The sequence below is a fragment of the Heterodontus francisci genome, chromosome 4, assembly GCF_036365525.1.
Source record: "Heterodontus francisci isolate sHetFra1 chromosome 4, sHetFra1.hap1, whole genome shotgun sequence".
Classification (NCBI taxonomy): Eukaryota; Metazoa; Chordata; class Chondrichthyes; order Heterodontiformes; family Heterodontidae; genus Heterodontus; species Heterodontus francisci.
In genome coordinates, this window is record NC_090374.1 from 177047446 (window position 1) to 177071097 (window position 23652).

Genomic DNA, 23652 nt, shown 5'->3' on the forward strand with positions numbered 1-23652 from the left:
GTTCGTCACAGAGTTGCTATAAGCCTAAGATATTTCAGGGCTCTGGGGAAAGAGCTGGGGAGTGCCACTAATTGGTTAACTCTTTCAAAGAACCAGCACAGGCAAAATGGGGCGAATGGCCACTTTCTGTGCTGTAAGATTCTATGATCCAAAGTTGCTGTTGCAAGTATTAGTAGCTGAACACACCAGACATTTCACTGCAGCATTTTAAGGCAGCAATTAACCCAATTATTTTAAATAGGTTAACATCTCCACTAAAATAAATTATTAATTAAATCTTAGCATTCCTGAAGCAAAGTTTCAGCCTGCCACATTCTCCACATTTTACCTATTTGCACATTCTTATTTAAAAAGAGGGAACGTTCATTTCGACAGCACCTTTCGTGAGCACTTACAGTACTTGGTGAAGTGTAGTCATAATGGCTGTGAATTTGCAAACGGCAAGCTCTCACAAACAGCAGTGAGATAAATGGGCAGATAATCAATTTTAGCGATGTTTGTTGAGGGATAAATATTGGCCCGGGAAACCAGGGAGAACACCCCTGTTTGACTTCCAAATCACACCATGAGATCTTTTACTTCCACTCGAGAGGGCAAATGGGGTCCTGGTTTAACATCTCATCTGAAAGATGGCTCAGAGCAGCACAGGTGGCCTGTGCTGCGATCCCATTTCCCTCCCATTATGGTTACATTACTGTTTCAGTTGTGGATTGTCATAGCTAAAAATAGGATGGTTGAGAAGGCAATTGGCATCAGCATTGTAAATAGTACAAATCCCGTTTCCCTGGTGTAAAGAGACCTTTTGACCTGTGAATATCTGAGGACTTAAAGAGATCAGGTTACCTGTCTCAGAGTGAAATGTCCCTTGTAACTATCAAATTAGTTCCATGTTCCATTGGTGCTCCAGTGTTTTTCTCTTTGGGAACAGAGGGAGCTTGTGAATTTTATGTTCAAGTTGAACTACATCAGTGCTGGAGAATAGGACATTTTTCCACTTTTTATACCCAGTGTCAGGCACTCCCAGGCCTACTATAACATGAACTGGATGCAGAACAACTTTACTCCAACAGTATGCCTTGGGTGTCTGTCATGCTCAGTGGGTAGCACTCTCTTGCCTTCTGGGTCAGAAGGTTGTGGGTTCAAACCAATAACTTGAGCGCCTAATCTAGGCTGACATGTCTAGTGCAGTGCTTAGGATGTACTGAGCTGTAAGAGGTGCCATCTTTTGGATGAAACGTTAAATCGAGGCCCCACCTGTGCTCTCAAGTGGACATAAAAGATCCCATGACTCTAACTGACAAAGAGAAACTGAGTTCTTTGCAGTGTCCTCGTCAATATTTATCTCTCAACCAACACTGAGAAACAGATAATCTGGTCTGTATCACATTGCTGTTTATGGGATCTTGCTGTGTGCAAATTGGCTGCTGTGTTTTCTACATTACATCAGTGACTACACTTCAAAAGTAAGGCATTGGCTGTAAAGCACTTTGGGACGTCCTGAGATTATTAAAGATTTTCTCTTGACCAAACCTTGGAAGAGCACTTCCTCCCTTTGCTCCAATAAGAAGGGTCGAATTTCCACTTCAGCCATTCTGCCTCAAAGTTATCACCAATTTACTATCAATCAGTCCTAATTAAGGGTTGTTTTTTGTATTACACTCAAGACAAAATGGAAATTTCCCAATGCCTCACTCGAACTATTGTTGTTCCAGCCAACAAGAAAGAGAAAGAGCAGAGACACATCCTATCAATCTGGATTGGATTCAAGCCCAGGTCCCAGAGGAGGAAGCCACGTGCTTCAGCCCACTGTGCTACCCAGGGCTTTGCCCACATCTGTTTTCCATTAAATACACACTGTCAGAATAATCTTCTCTAACAGTTTTTAATATATTAGACAGTAAATTCCTAGAATTACTGGATGGGCTGTTTACTAATTTTTGTAGATAAATACTGTAAATTGTCTTTTGACTCTATTGATTGCTGCCTATCTAATTGGAGGAATAGAGTTTTGTTGTTTTTCCATCTATGTATCTAGGTAGCTCAGTGAATAGTTGTTTGTTGGTGGTTCAGGAACCACTCCAGAGAATATGAACACAAATTCTAGGCTGTCACTCCAGTGGAAGTACTGACAGGGGCTGCCTTTTGGTTGAGATGTTCACCCATAGACTCATTCAGGTGGATGTAGAAGATCTCCTAGCACTATTCAAAGAACAGGACAATTCTCCCCAGTGTCCTAGCCATGATTTATCACTCAACCAACCTAAAATAGGTTATCTGTTCATTATCACATTGCTGTTTGTGGGAGCTTGCTGTGCACAAATTGGCTGCCATGTTTCCTACATTGCAACAGTGCCTAAAAGGCTATAAAACACTTTGGAGCATCCTGAGGTCATGAAAGGTGCTACTTAAATGCACGTTCTTTATCTATGTATCTAGGGCTTTGCGGAGTTTCTTTTTAACGTGAACTTCAAAACTTGTTGCTTTTTTTGGGGTCACTTCTTTCTAAAAGACACATGCATTAAGTATTGGACTTTTTTTCGTTACAGTGAGCACTGCCTGGCAGTGAAAGAGCTTTATTGCTACAAAGAATGGCTCTCTATGGAGGACAATACACGCAAAGGAATTTACTCTGCAGGTTTAAAGCTACCAGACTGTCACAAGCTTCCCAGCCTACACCAGGATCCAAATGCATGCACCAAAGTCACATTCCTTGGTAAGTATGAACTGTTTGAAAGAAATAGGTACCAAACATATCATCATTAGTCTGCAAAATTAAAACCTAATATAAAAAATTGGATTACAATATCGAGCTGGCCAATTGTTTTCCCTTTCTGCTTGCAGACATGAAGAAAGGACTCATTACCAGTGAGTAAATACATATTGTTCTATTTTGTAGTGTACCAGTAACCAGTAACCATGGTTATATCAGTTATTTCAAATGAGTTTATAAAATCATATGTTATTGAATAATTAATATATAATATCCCATTCTATAAATAGTTTTGCTTCCACCTTTCCTTCCAGGCAGTTTCTAAATGTAAACAAGCAATTAATTAAGGGCACAAATTGTGAATTTGAATTCCTGGCGCAAATCCTGCAGGACCCAAATTCCAAATTCCTTAGCAGCTCGGACCTGCTGCTGCTTCATTGCCACAACTTCACCAGAAGTGGAACTCTGCTTAATGTTTAACAGTAATCAAACCAGTGCATAAAATTATTGATAGGTTTGATTATTTTTGCTGTTCTGTTGATGTATTTAAAATGTTTTGCTTCCAACCATGAGTGCAAATGGGGGGAACTGACTGGAAGGAGGAAGGAGCTGAATCAATATCCATAGACATTCTTAGGTAAATTCTTGGCGTTAGCATTCCCACCTAGTGCTCCCACCTCGAAGCTTCAGATACCTTCTCGTTTTCCTTTTTTTGGATCCTGCTGGGCTACTTCCTGCTGGCAACATGGACTCATTAAATTACCCGTGAATAGTAATTTCTTTTGTACCTCGTTGTTTTAAAATTCTCCCTCTTGTTTCCAAATCCCTGTAGGATTTCGCCTCTCCCTATCTCTGTTACCTCCACCAGCCCTACAACTCTCCGCAGTCTCTGCGTTCCTCCAATTCGGGACTCATGAACATCTCTGATTTTTATTGCACCACCATTGGTGGCCATGACTTCAGCTGCCAAGGCCCCAAGCTCTGGAATACCCTCCCTAAGGCCGGGATTTTATCCGGGCAGCAGGGGGTTCGACTAACGGCAAGAGCCCCATGTCACCTCCTCTGAGGAAGGTCCACCAAATCAAGTGCCAATTAGGCATTTAAGTGGACAGCAGCAGGCCTTCCCCAGGATCAAGGACCCTGGTGGCAGAAGTCCTGCCTGCTGAGAGCTGTCAACAAATCAGAGGCCAGCAGCTCTTTAACTGAGCAACGCCACTGTGCAGGCGGTGGCTGCTGCTGGTACTGGATTCACCCGAGGCCCTGGACCCAGGCCACAGGTAAGTCACAGCTGGAGGGGTTTTGGGAGGTGGGGATCACAGGGAAGGGGGGCATGGGGGGATCAGCAGTAAGGGCAGGGGAGTGGCTCTCATCGAGCCTCCCCTTCCCAATGCCAGGTCCCCCGTTCAGGTACTAAGTGCCTTTGAATGGGGGACCACCCCCCAAACTCCCAGAGCCGACAAGCAACCTGCACGAGGTTCCTTGGCGTGCTCCCTGTGTGGTAACTAACCCGCCTGTCATAGGACCAATTCCAGTGGCGGCAGGATGAGGCCTTAATTGGGCATTAATTGGGCCTCAATTGGCAGCGAGGTGGGAAGGCCATTCACAGGCCTTTCCGCCCCGGACATAATTTTGGTGGAGGCGGGAAGGCGGCGGGGGCCCTCCCCACCACCATCCCGCCCGATTTTATATGCTGTCCCCACCTCCAAACCCAACGTGGGGGAGAGCATAAAATTCTCCCCTAAGTCTCTCTGTCTCTGTCTCCATCTTTAAGACTGTCCTTAAACCATACCTCTTTGTCTGATAATGCTCCAGTGAGGCATCTTGGGACATTTTATTACATTAAAGGCGCTATATAAGTATAAATTGTTGTTTATTATTTAGCCCATTGAAATACTCATTATGCAATAGCAAAATAGGCAAGAAGTTAAATTCAATAAAAGCAAAATACTGCAGGTGCTGGAAATCTGAAATACAAATAAAAAATGCTGGAAATACTCAGCAGGTCAGGCAGCATCTGTGCAGAGAGAAGCAGAGTTAACGTTTCAGGTCAGTGACCCTTCGTCACAACAGTTCTGAAGAAGGGTCTCTGACCTGAAACATTAACTCTGCTTCTCTCTGCACAGATGCTGCCAGACCTGCTGAGTATTTCCAGCATTTCTTGTTAAGAAGTTAAATTCAAACTGCCGGGTTTTTTTCATAATGAAGCACTTAATTTGTCTATGAATGGAATGAATTACACCAATTGAAAACATTTCTTCCAGTTCAGCTGCAGAAAATAATTGGGCAAGTGAGACAAATCCTAAACTTAAACAGGTTAAATTCCTGTCACTTTTTAGGGATTTTGGAAGAGGATGTGCTTGCATATTGATGGTAGGTGTCAGACCTGAGTGGTAGAACATGTTCATTTTGGATATCAAGTATCTCCCAGTCAGGAATAATACAAGCCAGATGTGCATAAAAATGAACAAATTCTAACAAAATAAAAACCAGTTTGGAAAATTATAATTATTTGGCATACCTTTGATTTAAAATAAACACCAAACGGAAGAGAGAGAAATTAATTACTGGTGACAAGTAGGAAAAGGCATTCTGAAAAAAAATTATGCATCCGTGCAATGAATACACGTTGTACTCGAAATATTCCCGGAAGTGATGTTTTGGTTCTCCAAATATTAATATCTCTGTAGTTTTGAGATTCACAGTTACAGTGCAGCTTGATCCACAATGCTGTTGTAATTATAGCAAGACAATTATTCATCTTGTCTTCAGTTCTGTAACCTGTTTCTTTTCCTCAGCCATTTCAATCCACTTTCTTTAGATCTTCCACATTTGCTCAGATGCAATTAGAATCAGGTCACACTTCATCACCAGTTAAAGTTCTATGCAAGAGCAGTAAAATTTAATTGGGAAGTGTTGGTGTAGAGGTAATGTTACTGGGCTAATAATCTAGAACCCGGGCTAATGCTGTGGGGACATGGGCTTAAATCCCACCGCAGCAGATGGTAAAATTTGAATTCAATTAATAAATCTGGAATTAAAAGCTAGTTTAATGGTGACTGTGAAACCATGGTCAAGGGTGATTAGGGATAGGCAATAAATGCTGGCCTAGTCAGTGACACCCACATTCCACAAATGAATTTTTTAAAAATGTAGTTGAAGTATTGGATCCTTACCTGCTGTGAATAGATTGTATGCATGCAATCAATTTTGACTCTATGTGAATTTTGATTAACTCCAGCAGCTAAACAAAGGAATCCTGAATTGACCTCAAGTCAAAAAAATAGGAATGTTAGAATCAAGATGCTTTTCAATGAGATTGTGCCAAGTTCCCTGGAACCTCTGCACTTCCTTTCAAATTAAACAGTGACAGAAGAGTGATGGACACTGTATTCAACCAGTCATGTAACATTGATACTCATCATATCCATTGCAGTGTGAAGACATTTAGGTCTGACAGTAAATGTGATTGATTCGAGATTGCCTAATTAGTTTAGGAGTTAAAGCTTGATTCTGTCTTCCCATAACAGAACTGAAACTGGGAAGAATTTCAACATGGTAAAAACAATTAAATTACTATGCAGGGTCGTCAACATTGAGATTCTACTTCTTAAATAATTGTTTTTGATGGCAATAATTCATGATTCTGATTTTTTTTTTATTATTTGCATCCCCATTTCTACAGAAATGTGTTACAGCGATAACGGAAGGTTCTATCAAGGTTCAGTAAACGTCACAGCATCTGGTATTCCCTGTCAGAAGTGGAATGACCAGGTTAGTATCAGCAAGGTTTCTGCCAAGGAACCCAGTCATCAATGTTCACAGATTGCAAATGAATACTGACGTTTAATACTCTTCTGTTTCCATTGTGTCTCTGACCCCTTCTCAGTGCTTTCTCTACTATTGACTTCGACACTTTGTCCAGACTGTAACATTCCTATTACTTATACTGGCACTGAATCATTTTATTCTTTGTGAATAGCCAGTATAAATTTAACCCTATAATATACTGCAATATATTGCCACTAATATCACAAAACTGTCATATACACCCAAAGGGAAGTAATGAGTTTACAGAATCACCAAATTGTACTGCATAAAAGGAGTCCTTCCACGCTTGTCACAGCTTTCTGAAAAAACGATTTAATCCCGTACTCCTGACAGCTCCCTTTTAGCATTTCTCCAGTATTTATCTGCATCCCTGTAAAAAATTGTTATGGATTTTGCTTCCATCACTGTTCCTGGCTGAGCATCCCATGTTCTACCAGCCCCCCAACGTCGGGGGTTGTGACAGGGGGCCTAGAAAATACCTCCGAGAGAGGCCCGCCACAGGCCTCGACACTGGGAAGGACCCGCTCCATATTACCAGTGGCGGCAAGGCCTTGTGGCAGCCCGCCACCCTCCCCCCCTCCCCCACACCGCTCAGCAACGGGACCAAATTAAAATATGTTAATTAATTTAAATCTCCATTCGGAGATCCGAGGCAAAACACTGGTGGGGAAGGAGGAGGAGTGAATTTTTCAGGGTGGTGGGGGGAAGGCAAAAATTAACGTAATTGATGGAGGGGATGGTGGGCAGAGTTTGAAGGTTAAAGTAAAGAAAGTTTGGGGGGAAAGGTTGGGATTGAGAGTTTACTTTTTTTGGGGGGGAGAGGACAAATAATAAATTGATTAGTCATTGGCGGGGTGGGAGAGGGGATTGGAGTTGTGAATAAACTTTAATTTTAATTTTTTAAAAACCTGTGACTTTAAACATTTAAATGAAACAGAAGGGCCTGAAGCCCTTTAAAAATGGCGCCGGACTCCATTGCCGGGGTGGAGCGCCCGGCCCTTCTATGTCATTGGGGGCGGGGGGGGGGGCGGGCAGTCTGCCCTGGACATGTAAATGAGCCGCTACGCAAAATATCGCGGTGGCTGCGCCGTGCACGTCTTGTGCGTTCGCCATTTTTGAAGTTCGCCGCCAAAACCCAAATCTCTCCCCTTATTGGAGATGAATCAGCAACCAATGAAAATGCATTTTTTCTATTTACCTTATCAATAACCCTCATCATTTTAAATGTTTCAATCAGATATTAACAACAACCTGCATTTAGAATTTCATGTGGTAAAACATCCAAATGTACTCCACAGGAGCGATTATCAAACAAAATTTGACATTGAGCAACATAAAGAGACATTTGGACAGATGACTTAAATCTTGATCAAAGAGGTAGTTTTGAAGGAGGAGGGAGAGGTAGAGAGGTTTAGGGGAAGGAATTCCAGCACCAAGGCAGCTGAAGGCACGGCTGCCAATGGTGGAGCAATGGAAACCGGGGAAGCACTAGAGGCTAGAATTGGAGGAGTGCAGAGATCTCAGAGGGTTGTCGGGCTGGAGGAGGTTACAGACATGGGGTGGGGTGGGGGGGGGGCGGGGGGGTGAGTGGTGCAGGGGGCTGGTGGTGAGGCTATGGAGGGATTTGAAAACAAGGGTGAGAATTCATCATCTTTGTTCTTTGGTCTCTTATAACAAAAGCCATTCATTCTTGATATCATCTTAAGGAATCTCTTCTGCTTCCTCTCTATGTTCTTGACATCCTTCCTACAGTAAGACGCCCAGAATTGAACAAAATGTTCTAAATGTGACCTGATGATTTATATAGGCTTAGCATTGTCTGAGAAACTTTGCTGGAGTGACTGCTAGTTCAGCCAGGTGGGCTGAAGTCCAGACCTACCGGTGGCACTGCTGCCAGGCAATAAAACCAGGGCTGCATGATCATGTCCGATGGTCAGGTGGGAGAATAGATAGTTATCTGATCCTTAGCCTTCCGTTAGCAGCCTATGTTGGACACCTTGATGGTTTTATATGTGTGTAATTCTCTGATAATAGTGGTAGAAGGATCTATAGACCCTTAATTACGTTATCTCAATCTCCTGGCCAGGAAGAAAATGTCCAAGCACTGTTGACAGTTATTAGGGGGAGGAACTTCTCTGGTGTATGGATGCATCCAAATCTGTAGATGTCTAGAGAAGATAGTCTCCTCACTCAAAGGATCGAGATTTGAAATATTAATTTGAAGTCTGATTATCCCTGAATGGTCCTGGCTAACATGCACAACCATCTTGAAATAAGTTTTGTCTACACTTAAGCAAAGTTAGGAAGCAACAATACTGCCTACAGTCTAAGTGTAGTATAAAAAGTGAAGCTCTGTCTGTAGTGTAACTAGTGCACAAAGTTAACATGCTATCTAGTACAAATAGATCATTTTATTATATCCCACGTTGTTCCAGTCATTTCCATTGCCCTGCTCAATTCTGATTGACAGATTTCTAATGCGGTAAAACCTTTCCCATTAGACATTGAACTTCACTTAGACTCAGCAAAAAACTGCAATAATTAAAGAAAGAAAGACTTAGATTACTACAGCATCTTACCTGACCTCCGGACATCCCAAAGTGCTGAAGCCAATGAAGTGTAGTCATTGTTGCAATGTAGGAAGCACAGCAGTCAATGGGATAATGACTGTATCATCTGGTTTTTAGTGATGTTGATTGAGGATTAAATATTGGACACCAGGGAGAACGCCCCTGCTCTACATTGAAATAGTGCCACAGGAACTTTTATGTCTACCTGAGAGGGCAAACGGGGCCTTGGTTTGACGTCCAAATCGGAAGGTGCTGTCAAATTGTTGTGTCTGACTGATTCGTCCAGCACTGCTCCTGTTCTTGCACCAGGCTGAAACAGAATGTAAGGAGAAACTCTCTGAAGAGGAAGAAAAACTTAAGAAAACATTTGTGACTAGGCTGAGAAGGTCTATTTTGCTTTATATTTTCAGTTTCATTTCACCCTTCCTTCAGTCAATGTACTATCAGCAGCATTGTCTTGTTGCAACGTCTGTGGATCGCATGGCTGAGTATTCTTGGCTTTTAAGTGTCACATTAGGCAAATCTAGCATAGGTGCATTTAGAAACTAGATAAACACATGAGGGAGAAAGGATATGTTGATAGGGTGAGATGAAGAGGGGTGGGAGGGGGTCTCATGTGGAACATAAACATTAGCATAAACCATTTGGGCCGAATGGCCTGTTTCTATGCTGGAGACTATGTGTAATGTTTTATATAGTTCATTGCTGCTTTGTACAATATTCACACAAATTGAAGTCGCAGTTCCTTCAGGAGTATTCCTCTGAGGAATTGAAGAGAAAATGGCAAATTCATTAGCATATTTGTTTTTGTATTACAAAACTCCATGCCTGCTCCCATGAAATGTGCATTTTGAACTGACAGACAATGCTATTCTTTCCCCCCTCAAAGGCTCCCCATTTCCATAGACGAATGCCAGAGTTATTCCCAGAACTGACCAACTCGGACAACTACTGCCGTAACCCAGGAGGTGAGAGTGAGCGGCCTTGGTGTTATACCATAGATCGAGCTATCAGATGGGAGTTCTGCAATGTGCCTCTATGTACCAATGGTATGTATTTCGACATACATCAGAGCTTTATGGGAACCAAGATCGTAATTGGAAACATGTCTAAATGTCAGCCAAGGACTTGGGCTAAGATCCCAATAACGTTTGCTACGCACATAAAAAAACAAACTTGTATATTTGTTAAAAATGAATAACTTTCATGCATATTACCAATGCTTTTTCCACAATGCAGAAATTGGGACATATCGCCTCTGAGTCAGAAGGTTGTGGGTTCAAGTCCCACCCCACAAACTTGAGTACAAAATCCTGGCAGACGCTCCTTGCAGTACTGAGGGAGAGCTTGTGGATGAGACGTTAAACCCAGGCCCTTGTTTCCCTCTCAAGGAGGAGGAAAAGATCCCATTGTATCACTACTTCAAAGAAGAGCAGCAGAGTTCTCCCTGGTGTCCTGGGCCAATATTTACCCCTCACACCCCATCACTAAAAAATCAGATTATCTGATTTTAATCTTCTGCTGTGTGTGGGATCTTGCTGAGAGCAAATTGGCGATCGCATTTTCCCACTTTGTAATAGTGACTGTACTTCATTGACTGTAAAGTGCTTCGGGGTGTCTTGAGGTAACAAAGGGCACTATATAAATACAAGTTTTTCTTTTTATACCTTACATACAAACAACTCTGACGTACTGACAGCAAGGAAATGAAAAGATATAAAATCATCTAACAAACAATTGCAACAATAGAAATAAGCAAGCCTTCATTGGATGCATACTGTCATTATAATGTGAGCTGGATGCTTCAGGATTCAAGTTGATAACTCTGGAAATTTCTGCAGCAATGTATCTAAATTAAACCAGGTTAAACCGGACAGGTCCCGTATTATTATAATGAAATGCATGCATCTCACTAGGGCAGGGGTCTGCAACCTGTGGCTCCGGAGCTGCATGTGATTCTTGAACATCTCATTTCTGGCCCCCAACCTTTTCCAGTTGGATTGCATTAACATGAAAAATGCCCAAAAATAAATTAAGTCAAGAAAAGTAAGAGCTGTGTTTTTATTGTGTGGATGAAAGGCTAAAAATTTTGCTACACTTTACAATTTCAAATGATTATATTTTTAAAAATGTTTTATTCATTCATGGGATGTGGGCGTCACTGGCTAGGCCAGCATTTATTGCTCATACCTACTTGCCCTTAAGAAGGTGGTGGTGAGCTGCCTTCTTGAACCACTGCAGTCCATGTGAGGTAGGTACACCCACAGTGCTGTTAGGAAGGAAGTTCCAGAATTTTGACCCAGCGACAGTGAAGGAACAGCGATATAGTTCCAAGTCAGGATGGTGTGTGGCTTGGAGGGGAACTTGCATGTGGTGATGTTCCCAACCATTTGCTGCCCTTGTCCTTCTGGGTGGTAGAGGTTGCGGGCTTGGAAGGTGCTGTCTAAGGAGTGTGGATAGTACACACTGCTGCCACTGTGCGTTGGTGGTGGAGGGAGTGAATGTTTGTGGATGGGGTGCCAATCAAGCGGGCAGCTTTGTCCTGGATGGTGTTGAGCTTCTTGAGTGTTGTTGGAGCAGCACCATCCAGGCAAGTGGACAGTATTCCATCACACTCCTGATTTGTGCCTTGTAGATGGTGGACAAGGTTTGAAGAGTCAGGAGGTGAGTTACTCACTGCAGGATTCCTAGCCTCTGACCTGCTCTTGTAGCCACGATATTTATATGGCTACTCCAGTTCAGTTTCTGTTCAATGGTAGCCCCTAGCATGTTGATAGTGGGGGATTCAGCAATGGTAATGCCATTGAATGTCAAGGGGAGATGGTTAGATTCTCTCTTGTTGGAGATGGTCATTGCCTGGCACTTGTGTGGCGCGAATGTTAATTGCCACTTATCAGCCTAAACCTGGATATTGTCCAGGTCTTGCTGCATTTCTACACGGACTGCTTCAGTATCTGAGGAGTCGCGAATGGTGCTGAACATTGTGCCATCATCAGCGAACATCCCCGCATCTGACCTTATGATTGAAGGAAGGTCATTGATGAAACAGCTGAAGATGGTTGGGCCTAGGACACTACCCTGAGGAACTCTTGTAGTGATGTCCTGGAGCTCAGATGAGTGACCTCCAACAACTACAACCATCTTCCTTTGTGCTAGGTATGACTCCAACCAGCAGAGAGTTTTCCCTCTGATTCCTATTGACTCCAGTTTTGCTAGGGCTCCTTGATGCCATACTTGGTCAAATGCTGTCTTGATGTCAAGGGAAGTCACTCTCACCTCACCTCCTAAGTTCAGCTCTTTTGTCCATGTTTGAACCAAGGCTGTAATGAGGTCAGGAGCTGAGTGGCCCTGGCGGAACCCAAACTGAGCATCACTAAACAGGTTATTGCTAAGCAAGTGCTGCTTGATGGCACTGTTGATGCCACCTTCCATCACTTTACTGATGATTGAGAGTAGATTGATGGGGTGGTAATTGGCCAGGTTGGACTTGTCCTGCTTTTTGTGTACAGGACATACCTGGGCAATTTTCCACATTGCCGGGTAGATGCCAGTGTTGTAGCTATACTGGAACAGCATGGCTAGGGGTGCAGCAGGTTCTGGAGCACAGGTCTTCAGTACTATTGCTGGAATATTGTCAGGGCCCAGAGCTTTTGCAGTATCCAGTGCCATCAGTCGTTTCTTGATATCACGCAGAATGAATCGAATTGGCTTAAGTCTGTCATCTGTGATGCTGGGGACTTCCGGAGGAGGCCAAGATGGATCATCAACTCGGCACTTCTGGCTGAAGATTGTTGCAAATGCTTCAGCCTTATCTTTAGCACTGATGTGCTGGGCTCCCCCATCATTGAGGATGGGGATATTTATGGAGCCACCTCCTCCAGTTAATTGTTTAATTTTCCCCACCATTCACGGCTGGATGTGAGAGGACTGCAGAGCTTAGATCTGATCCGTTGGTTATGGGCTCGCTTAACTCTGTAAATTGCATGCTGCTTATGCAGTTTGGCATGCAGATTGTCCTGTGTTGTAGCTTCACCAGGTTGACACCTCATTTTAAGATATGCCAGGTGCTGTTCCTGGCATGCCCTCCTGCACTTTTCATTGAAAAACATGATCATTCTCTAAATAAACCTGTTTGGGCGGTTTGGCTACACCATGGTTATCGATAATGCCTTTGGATCCAGGAACAGGTTTTATGTTTGTGACCATTATTGTTTCTAATATAGCTGAGAGAATTAATTATTCTGAATCTGCTATTAGAAACTTAGTTTATCACTAGAATCAATAGCTGGAAAAAATGTTCTTAATTCTACACATCTTAAATTAAAGTTTGTTTTAAAGATGACTTTTCTGACAAAATTATAGTTTTAAAACAGTCAAAAAATGCAATAATTCAGAATTAGGTCTATATTAATTCTGATTTTATTTTCTATTGATACAGAAATTCAATACATGTATTTTATTTATTATATATGTAAATAATGCATTCTACCCGAGACATTTGGCAAATTGCCAAGTATTTGGTTTGGAAATGCTAAGACTTACAGCTCCTAATTTTTGGAAAAATTATTTAAAAAGCCTCTTCAGGTAAAAAAAGGTTGCAGAACCCTACACCATGAGACAGAAACTCAAGTAATTGCATTAAATACAAAAAGAGACAGAAATAATCTGCATGTTGTATCACCAAGTGATATAGGTTGATTTCAGACAGTTCACTGGGGAAGTGCAAAAGAAAAACAGGCACCTGTCCCAAAGAAAGGAAGAGGCAATTGAAGGGCCAGTCAACCTAAATGATGACTAATTCTTAATAGTTGGCTACAGAGTGGAAATGGTTTATGGGACAGAAACACTTCTTCACACAAAGGGTAGAGAAAATTCTGGAACTCTCTTCCCCCAGAAAGCTGTTGCAGCTGAAGGTCAATTGGAAAACTTCAAAACTGAGATTGGTAGATTTTTGATAGGTAAGGGTATTTAAGGTTACGGAACCAAGGGGAGTAGATGGAATTAAGATACAAATCAGCCATAATCTAATTGAAAGGTGGAACAGGCTCAAGGGGCTGAATGGTCTCCACCGGTTCCTATGTTCCCATGGTCTTAATTGGCCAACTTGACCCAACATTGATACATAGCAGGAGATCATGAATAATGAACACATAAACTGGATATCAATGGTCATATCATTAAAGGTTCAATTGTTTCCCATTTCTTCCTTTCCTTTCTTGAAGGCACTGACTTGCGCTAGGTTCCAGAGTTGCTGGTCTTCCTGTGGTAGCTCATTCTTCACATGCAAGGCTCCACAAAGAGTGCTGGCTGGTTACTTTAATGGCGAGTTCATTGCAGCTCCGTCTTGTCCTATCCTCTCTCGTTGTGGGGACACTGGATGGCAGTCAGGCATAGGGCCTTCCTGTTTTATACAGCACAGTACCACACTAAGCCATCAGGGGAGCTATTATGGCTGATTAATTAATAGGTGCATTTTTCCTATATCTGCAACAGTGGTTTAGTATATATGTAGAAAGCTTTGCTTTATGTCAAATATCTGAATATGAACAGTGTTGAACACAGATTGCATTAAGTTGCTTTCTCTTCCAGCTACCTCAATAACAGGAGTGGAGCCTAAAGCAGGAACAGTAGACACACCCACCCTCACTTCTGCAACCTACTCTATGACTGTCATCATTTCCATAATCTCAAGCATTGCAGCTTCCGTACTCTTGATAATTATAATCCTTACTTGTCACCGTCGTCAGAAGGGATGGCAGACCAGGAAGAGGTGAAGAATGTCTTCTTACTTTGTTTCCTTCACGATATGACGAGAATAGGTAACTGACCAGTTTCAAAACCCATAATCAAAGAAGTTTCGCTAAACCTTTATAAATCACTGGTCAAAGCTCAGCTAGATTATGGTGTCCAATTCTAGGCACCACACATCATAAAAGGATGTCAAGGTCTTGGAGTGTGTGCAGAGGAGATTTACCAGAACGGGACAAGGGATGAAATAATTCAATGATGTGAAGAGACTGGAGAAACTGGAATTGTTCTCCTTAGAACAAAGAAGGTTAAGTGGTGATTTAGTGTCAATGTTCCAAATTATGAGAGGTTTTGATAGAGTAGATAGCGAGAAAGTTTCCACTGGCAGGAGGGTCAGTAACCAGCGGACACAGATTTAAGATAATCGGCAAAAAAGCCAGAAGGCAGATGAGAATTGTTTTTTGCACAGCGAATTGTTACAATCTGGAATGCGCTGCCTGAAAGGATGGTGGAAGCAGATTCAGTAGTAACTTTCAAAGAGGAATTGGATAAATGCTTGGAAAGGAGAAAATTGAAGGTCTATGGGGGAAAGAGCAGAGGAGTCGGAATAATTGGCAGCTATTTCAGAGAGCTAGTAGAGCTGCGATGGCTGAATGGCTGTTTTGCGTGCTGTATGATTCTATGTATCTTGATAACCATGTTATTTACTTGAAAAACACAACCATATTGGAAAAACTAAACTGTCTTGAACTGGTGTTGGGGGCATAGGGAGGTGGGGGATTTGAATCAAGTCCACACTGGTGGGATTCTCCTTTTCTATCATTCTTTTTTCAGAAAGTGCCAAGTATATTCACACACATTTTTTGTTTCTCAGTTACAGAGGAACTGAAACACCTACCCTGACAGCTCTTCCTTCAGAGCTGCTGTTGGACAGACTTCACCCCAACCCAATGTACCAACGGCTACCCCTCCTTCTCAACCCTAAACTGCTCAGCCTCGAGTATCCAAGAAATAACATCGAGTACGTGCGGGATATTGGAGAGGGAGCCTTCGGAAGAGTGTTCCAGGCAAGGTGAGAAAAACTTAATTCTTTAGGATAGAGGAATTTGACAGAGTCAACAGAAAGAACGACTTGCATTTATATAGCACCTTTCTCAACTTCAGAATGTCTCAAAGCGCTTTACAGCCAATGAAGTACTTTTGAAGTGTAGTCACTCTTATAATGTTGGAAAGACGGCAGACAATTTGTGCACAGCAAGCTCCCACAAACAACAATATGATGAAATCCAGATCATCTGTTTCAGATCTGTTGAGTGAGGGATAACTATTGGCCAGGAACCAGGAAGAATTCCCCTATTCTTCTTCGAAATAGCGGCAAGGGATCTTTAGTCCTCAGTTTAGCGTCTCATCTGAATGACGGCACTTCTGAGTGTGTAGCACTCCCTCAGTGAGGCACTGAAGTGCCAGTTTGGATTTTGCGCTCAAGTCTCTGGAGTGGGACTTGAACCCAGAACCTGCTGATTCAGAGGTGAGAGTGCTACCCACTCAGCACCCAAAATAGATGGCTACAAAAAATACTGACAAAATTGTCATTTGTTTATGTCCTATTTAATGGAACTTTGTCCCACTGCACCGGGCTACTCATTGACACCTGTGAATTAAACAGACATGAATGTCAGCACCAAAATAATTAGACTGACTATCTGCTGCATCCAATCAATGTAAGCCAAATGTACTTAGGCAATGTTCCATCTGCCAGAGGCAGGTTGCCAGTTCAGTCACCAAGGGCATCAGCTAACCTGCATTATGAATCAAGACATATTGACCTTTGTCAAGTGTATAACTATGCCGGAAAGGAATCTACTCTGGCTGCCGTGCCCTGCTTTCAGTTCCAGTGTCACTGCAAGAGCTGCCTGTGTGTGATATATAGTCAGATTCCGCCATCAGTGAAGTTGATCACAATGTTGTTTGAAAGTTTGTAGAGAAATGATTTGCATAGTAACCCTGGTTTTATAATAGATAAGAATGTCAATGGAAATTTGCCACTTAATCCAATTCTGTATGGTGTACATTAATTGCTAGAGCATGAATTATTAATTGAGCCAGTCATTTACTCTTTACCACATGTCCAATACTGTGGCTGCTGTAATATTTAGGATAATATAGAATTTTACAGCACGGGAACAGACCATTTGGCCCAACAGGTCTATGTCAGTGTTTGTGCATACGTGCTTCCTGTTCTTTTATTCATTCAATGGATGTTAGTGTCGCTGGCAAGATCAGTATTTATTGCCCATCCCTAATTGCCCTTGAGGAGGTGGTGGTGAGCTGCATTCCTGAACTGCTGCGGTCCATGGGGTGTAGATACACCAATAGTGCTCTTAGGGAGGGGGTTCCAGGATTTTGACCCAGCAACAGTGAAGGAATGGCAATATAGTTCCAAGTCAGGATGGTGTGCGACTTGGAGGGGAACTTGCAGGTGGTGGTGTTCCCATGCATCTGCTGCCCTGGTCCTTCAATGTGTTCGGGGTCACAGGTTCGGAAGTTGCTGTTGAAGGAGACTTGGTGCGTTGCTGCAGTGCATCTTGTAGATGGTACACACTGCTGCCACTGTGCGTCAGTGATAGAGGGGGTGAATGTTTGTAGATGGGGTGCCAATCAAGTGGGCTGCTTTGTCCTGGATGGTGTCAAGCTTCTTGAGTGTTGTTGGAGCTGCATCCATCCAGGCAAGTGGAGAATATTCCATCACACAGCTGACTTGAGACTTACAGATGGTCGACAGGTTTTGAGGAGACAGGAGGTGAGTTACTCACCACAGAATTCCCAACCTCTAACCTGCTCTTGTAGCCACGATATTTATGTGGTTGGTTTAGTTCATTTTCTAGTCAACGGCGAACCTCCCCCCCCCAGGATGTTAATGCCATTAAAGGGGAGGTGGTTAGACTCTCCCTTGTTGGAGATTGTCATTGCCTGACCCTTGTGTGATGCAAATGTTACTTGCCACTTATCAATCAAGCCTGAATGTTGTCCAAGTCTTGCTGCATGAGGGCACAGACTGCTTCATTATCTGAGGAATTGTGAATGACTGAACATTGTGCAATCATCAGCGAACATCCCCACTTCTGACCTTCTGATAAAGGGAAGGTCATTGATGAAGCAGCTGAAGATTGTGGAACCTTGTACGCATTTGTCTCCTTGAACTGCCATTTATTTTATAATTAGTAATTAGCTGGATTGGATTTGTCCTGCTTTTTTTGGACAGGACATAACTGGGCAATTTTCCACTTTGTTGGGTAGATGCTATTGTTGCAATTGTACAGGCACAGCTTGGCTAGAACAGCAATTAGTTCCAGAGCATGTCTTCAGTACTATAACCGGGATGTTGTTGGGGCCCATAGCCTTTGCTGTATCCAGTGCACAGTCATTTCTTGATACAAAGTGACTCCTGACAACGCAGACCCCCCGCCAACGTCATCAGAGCGCTCCCAGATTCTCACATGCGCAGAGACTCTTGCTGCCAGTATGGTGCTGCGTATGCGCAGCCTAGGTCAGCACCCAGCTTGCCAGCACTAATTCCTGCATGCGCGTGAAAACATCATTCGTCACTTGTCACTCCCGGCCTCGCCACTTCTCCCCACTCGGCTGCTCACTCCCCGCTTCAGCCCCCCCCACCCCCCACCTACCTTTGGACCACTCACCTCAAGGCCTCGCCGATTCCTCCCCTCTACTCTGCTTCTGCTCCTCGCTCCTTCCTGCTTCTAGTCCCCGCTCCCTCCTGCTACTGGTCCCTCTCCCTCCCGCAATCACAGCCTTTTTTCCCCACACGGGAGAAGCAGGGGAGAGAGTGACGAGATAGGCAGGGGAAGGGAAGGAGACTGCGAGTGGGAGGGAGCAGCCGAGGGGGGAGAAAGGGCAAGGCCACGGATTCTGTTAAAATGCACACACAATCCTGCACATGCAGCTATCCTGGAGCTCAGGTCTAAACACAAAGCTCACTGAAGTGATGCTGGATTTATCTCTTATTACAGCACAGAAGCAGCTCTCTGCCGGTCTTCATGCTGAACATGAGCTCCCAGGATTTATCTGTTCCAACTTCCAAAGTATTAGAAATCACTTTTTAAAATGCTCACTGGTTTAACATTCGAGTTTGTGTCCTGAAATAGTCGTCAATAATATTCATTAAACAACCCGTTGCAGGGAGCAGGAATGGGGACCAGAAGTGGCCATTTTGGTTTCAGTTGTTCTCGTTTTTGTGATATATTGAGCAGTGCCATCTTTGCTACTGGCAGCTGCCAAAAACTTCACAAGACAGTGACGTTTCAGTGCATGAGGCTACATTTATGCATGTGCAAGTACTGCGCCACCTAGTAGTAGCATTGTCAGCAAACGCACCCCTCTTAATATCATAGAGTGAATCAAATAGGCCGAATAGGCTTCTGTGATGGTGAGGCCCTCAGGAGGGGGGTGACATGGATCATCCACTCAGCACTTCTGGCTGAAAATGGTTGCAAACACTTCAGCTTTGTATTTTGCAATTACATGCTGGACTCCGACATCATTGAGGATGGGGATGTTCATGGAGCCTTCCCCTCCAGTTAGTTATTTATTCCCCACCATGTCTCACAACTGGATGTGAGTGGCCCACACTACCTCATGGATATCCATTTTTGAGCTGCTAGATCTGTTCTGAGTCTATCCCATTTAGTACAATGGTAATGTTACACAAACCAAAGGAGGGTGTCCTCAGTGTGAAGACTGGGCTTCATCTCCACAAGAACTATGAAATGGTCGCTCCTACCAATACTGTCATGGACAGATGCGACAGGTAATATAGTGAGGATGAGGTCATGTAGGTTTCCTCCTCGTGTTGGTTCTCTCACCACCTGCCACAGGCCCAGTCTGGCGGTTATGCCCTTCAGGACTCCGTCAAGTCAGTTAGTAGTGGAACTGAGCCACTCATAGTAATGGACATTGAAGTCCCCCACACAGAGTACATTCTGTGCCCTTGTTTCCAAATGGTGTTCAACATGGAGTACTGATTCATCAGTTGAGGGAGGGCGGTAGGTGGTAATCAGCTGGAGGTGCCTTGTCCATGTTTGACCTGATTCCATGAGATCTTATTGTGTCTGGAGTCAATGTTGAGGATTCCTGAGCCACTCCTTCCTGACTGTATCCCACTGTGCCACCACCTCTGGTCCTGCCAATGGGACAGGCCACACCCAGGGATGGTTAAGGAGGAGTCGGGGATTTTGGTTGAAAGGTATAAATCTGAGTATTATTGTGTCAGACTGTAGCTTGACTAGTCTGTGGGACAGATCTCCCAATTTTGGCACAAGTCCCCAGATGTTAGTGAGGAGGACTTTGCAGGGTTAACTGGGCAGGGAGTGCCTTTGTCCTGCCCAAATCTGATGCCTAGGTCAATGCCAAGTGGTCCATCAGTTTTATTTTTATTATGCTTTGTCATTGTGGTTTGGCACAACTGAGGGACTTGTTTGGCCATTTCAGAGTCCACCACCACATTGCCACTGGTCTGGAGTCATATATAAGCCTAACCAAGTAGGTTTCCGTTTAGATAGAGGATCTGGATCGGCGCAGGCTTGGAGAGCCGAAGGGCCTGTTCCTGTGCTGTAATTTTCTTTGTTCTTTGTTCTTATAAAGGGGCATTATTGAGCCAGATGGGTTTTTATAACAGTCTGATAGTTACCTGGTCTCTATTAGTGATACTAACGTTTATTCCAGATGTATTCAATGAACTGAATTTAAATTCCCCAGCTGCCGAGGTGGGAAATTGAACTCATGTTCCAGGATCATTAGTCTAGGCCTCTGGATGATTGGTCCAGTAACATAACCCCTACGCTACCATTCCTGATCCCTCCCACCTTCCCTCATCTCACTTTATCAACATATCAACCAACCAAATGCATCATCCATCTGTCACAGATCACATTTCACTGTTTTACAACACATCCTGTTTATCTTTCACATTCTTTGTATGAACATACTGGTATGTTACTTTTCTGTGAAAATAAGATAACCCTTTACATATAAATCAACAGATCTCTACAACCCTCATGTTATGTAATGCAACCAGCAGTTTCCATGTTCTCTTGTGCAAATGAATCATGAATGCAATAATAAAAGTGTAATAAAAGTGGTTAGGGATATTCCTCTTTTGGAATAGCTCAGAAGCTGCCTCCAGATTGAAGATCTTCACATGTTAGTTGTAACCCCACATCTGCAGCACAGAAACATGACATTGTGTCCGTGCCGGTGTTTCTGCTCTGCACGAACCTCCTCCCACTCTGTTTACTTCACCTCACCCTGTCGCCATATCCTTCATTCCTTTCTCCCTCATGTACTGATCTAGCTTCCAATTAAATGCATCTCTACTATTTGCCTCAACCACGCTATGTGATAGCGAGTTTCACATTCTCACCACTCTCTGAGTGTTTCCTTGGTTCAGTTGGTAAATGTGGAGCCAAGCCGACAGACCAGGAACACTCCAAGTTTTGAGGTTGTTCTAACTGAGCTGATTTTACCCAGCATGGCTATAACTGGCTACTTTGGGCTAACAAGCAAGAAGCATCAGCTGAAAGTCCTTATCATTTTCTAGCTGGAAGTAGATTGTGACAAACAAACTTTGTCCCCTCACAAGGTACTGATGAGTTGCCTAACTGTAGCTAGTTCCTTCAGACACCATCCTCTCTGGAGTTTTGCATCACCTCGTACCATTCTCCCAAGGGGAGGTTACCCGGCAGGGCTTTCCCCCTTCCTCTTACAGCAGCAGTATCTTAAGACTTTGCCTTGCTGATATGTTACTCCATTGTATGTCTAGAATGCAAACAAGTAACGCAATTTTCTTCCCATGGTTGTCCTGCCGTTTAAATGGCTGCAACTGCTCCAGATATCTAGCCCTCCAAATCCATGAGCAACATGTGGAGTGATAAGCAGGATCTGATATTCAGCTGTGAAGCCTTCACTGTTGAGCAATGCACTGAAATTCATTGCTAAAGAATGAATTGGGAACTTGTTGAGTTATTGGAGGGTATTTTATGGGCAGTGAGACCCCAATTTCAGGCCCGGAAGAGACAAAAACAGAACGTTTCCAAATTTGCCTTATTCAAATTGCAACAGTATCCACGGTTACCAATCTGTGCTAAGTGCAGCTTCAGCAGTTTTAAACACAGCTCAATAAATTTGAGCTACACAAAGTGAGTGTTAAAATCTGAATTTGGTGCCTAGAGCTTAGAACTAGGAACATCGATCTGAATCTGAATCAGTTTATGCAGTTTGCCTCTATCTCATATACAGGGCTGGCTGCAGATTAAGCCGCACAACCTGGACAGTCCCCTCCTGAGTAAACTAGTGAAACAACACTAATAAACACTGTGGAATAAACAGAGCTTTGACTATGAGAGGCAAATGAAATCCGGCTGTTCAACTCTAAATCATAAAGACTATAATGCAACCATGTAGCCTGACTCTTTTGATGGGCTGGTAGGAGTGAGAACAGACATTTCCTGTCGTAGAAACTTCCTGAGCCAGTATAACTGTGTCAGGAATCTTTGCAACACAGCATTCCTACTCAGATTACATTATTGCAACTTAAAATCCCAGATCTCAGTTGAGATGAAGTAAATGGAATGGGAGGAGGCTTGTGTGCAACATAAACACCGGAATTGCCTTTCTGTTCTGTAAATTTGATGTAACGACTAATTTGTGAAAAATCATTTTCGATCTGGAGGCAGCTTTAAACCTCATTCCAAACTCCAAATATCCCAAGCTATATTTATGACAGATCTGTGCTCATGGTTGAGCACTTGGCACATCATAACATTCAAGGCTACGGGCCAAGTGCTGGCAAATGGGATTAGGTAGACAAGTCAGATGTTTTAATGCATCGGTGCAGACTCGATGGGCGAAGGGCCTCTTCTGCACTGTATTATTCTGTGATTCTATGGTTCACTTGCACAAGAGAACAGAAACTGCTGGTTACTGTAGATAACATTAGGGTTGTAGAGATTTTGTGATTTATATCTTCTTTTCACAGAAAAATATCATACCTGAATGTTCTGGCAAAAACATGTAAAGGACAAACAGCATGAGTCATGAAACAGATGAATGCTGACAGGCTGCAATAAAAACAAGAAATGCTGGAAATACTCAGCAGGTCTGGCAGCATCTGTGGAGAGAGAAGCAGAGTTAACTTTTCGGGTCAGTGACCCTTTTTCGGAACTGGCAAATATTAGAAATGTCTATAAGCAAGAAAAGCAGGGGTGGGGCAAGAGATAACAAAGGAGAAGGTGTAGATTGGACAAGGCCACAGAATAGCTGACCAAAAGGTCATGGAGCAAAGGTAAACAATAAGTTAATGGTGTGTTGAAAGACAAAGCATTAGTACAGATAGGGTGTTAACGGACTGAAGATTGAACAGTAGCAAGTACAAACATGAAAAAAAAATAGTGGGTAAGCAAACTGAACAAACTAAGATGAAATAAAATAAACATACAAAAAAAATTTAAAACAAGGAAAAAATAACTAAAAATAAAAGTAAAATGGGGGACCTGTCAGACTCTGAAATTATTGAACTCAATGTTCAGTCCGGCAGGCTGTAGTGTGCCTAATTGGTAAATGAGATGCTGTTCCTCGAGCTTGCGTTGATGTTCACTGGAACACTGCAGCAAGCCCAGGACAGAGATGTGAGCATCAGAGCAGGGGGGAGTGTTGAAATGGCAAGGAACCGGAAGCTCAGGGTCCTGCTTGCGGACTGAGCAGAGGTGTTCCGCAAAGCGGTCA

The 23652-nt window shown here is 43.2% G+C and overlaps 1 protein-coding gene across 1 annotated transcript in view; it reads left to right on the top strand.

Annotated features, from left to right (window-relative positions):
- musk (muscle, skeletal, receptor tyrosine kinase) overlaps nucleotides 1-23652 on the top strand; it is a 131614-nt gene that overhangs the window by 58663 nt on the left and 49299 nt on the right. The window contains exons 10-15 of the mRNA XM_068030636.1: nucleotides 2547-2713; nucleotides 2842-2865; nucleotides 6393-6481; nucleotides 9998-10157; nucleotides 14698-14878; nucleotides 15731-15928. Of these exons, the coding sequence (XP_067886737.1) occupies nucleotides 2547-2713; nucleotides 2842-2865; nucleotides 6393-6481; nucleotides 9998-10157; nucleotides 14698-14878; nucleotides 15731-15928 (819 nt within the window). The remainder of the gene's footprint in view (nucleotides 1-2546; nucleotides 2714-2841; nucleotides 2866-6392; nucleotides 6482-9997; nucleotides 10158-14697; nucleotides 14879-15730; nucleotides 15929-23652) is intronic.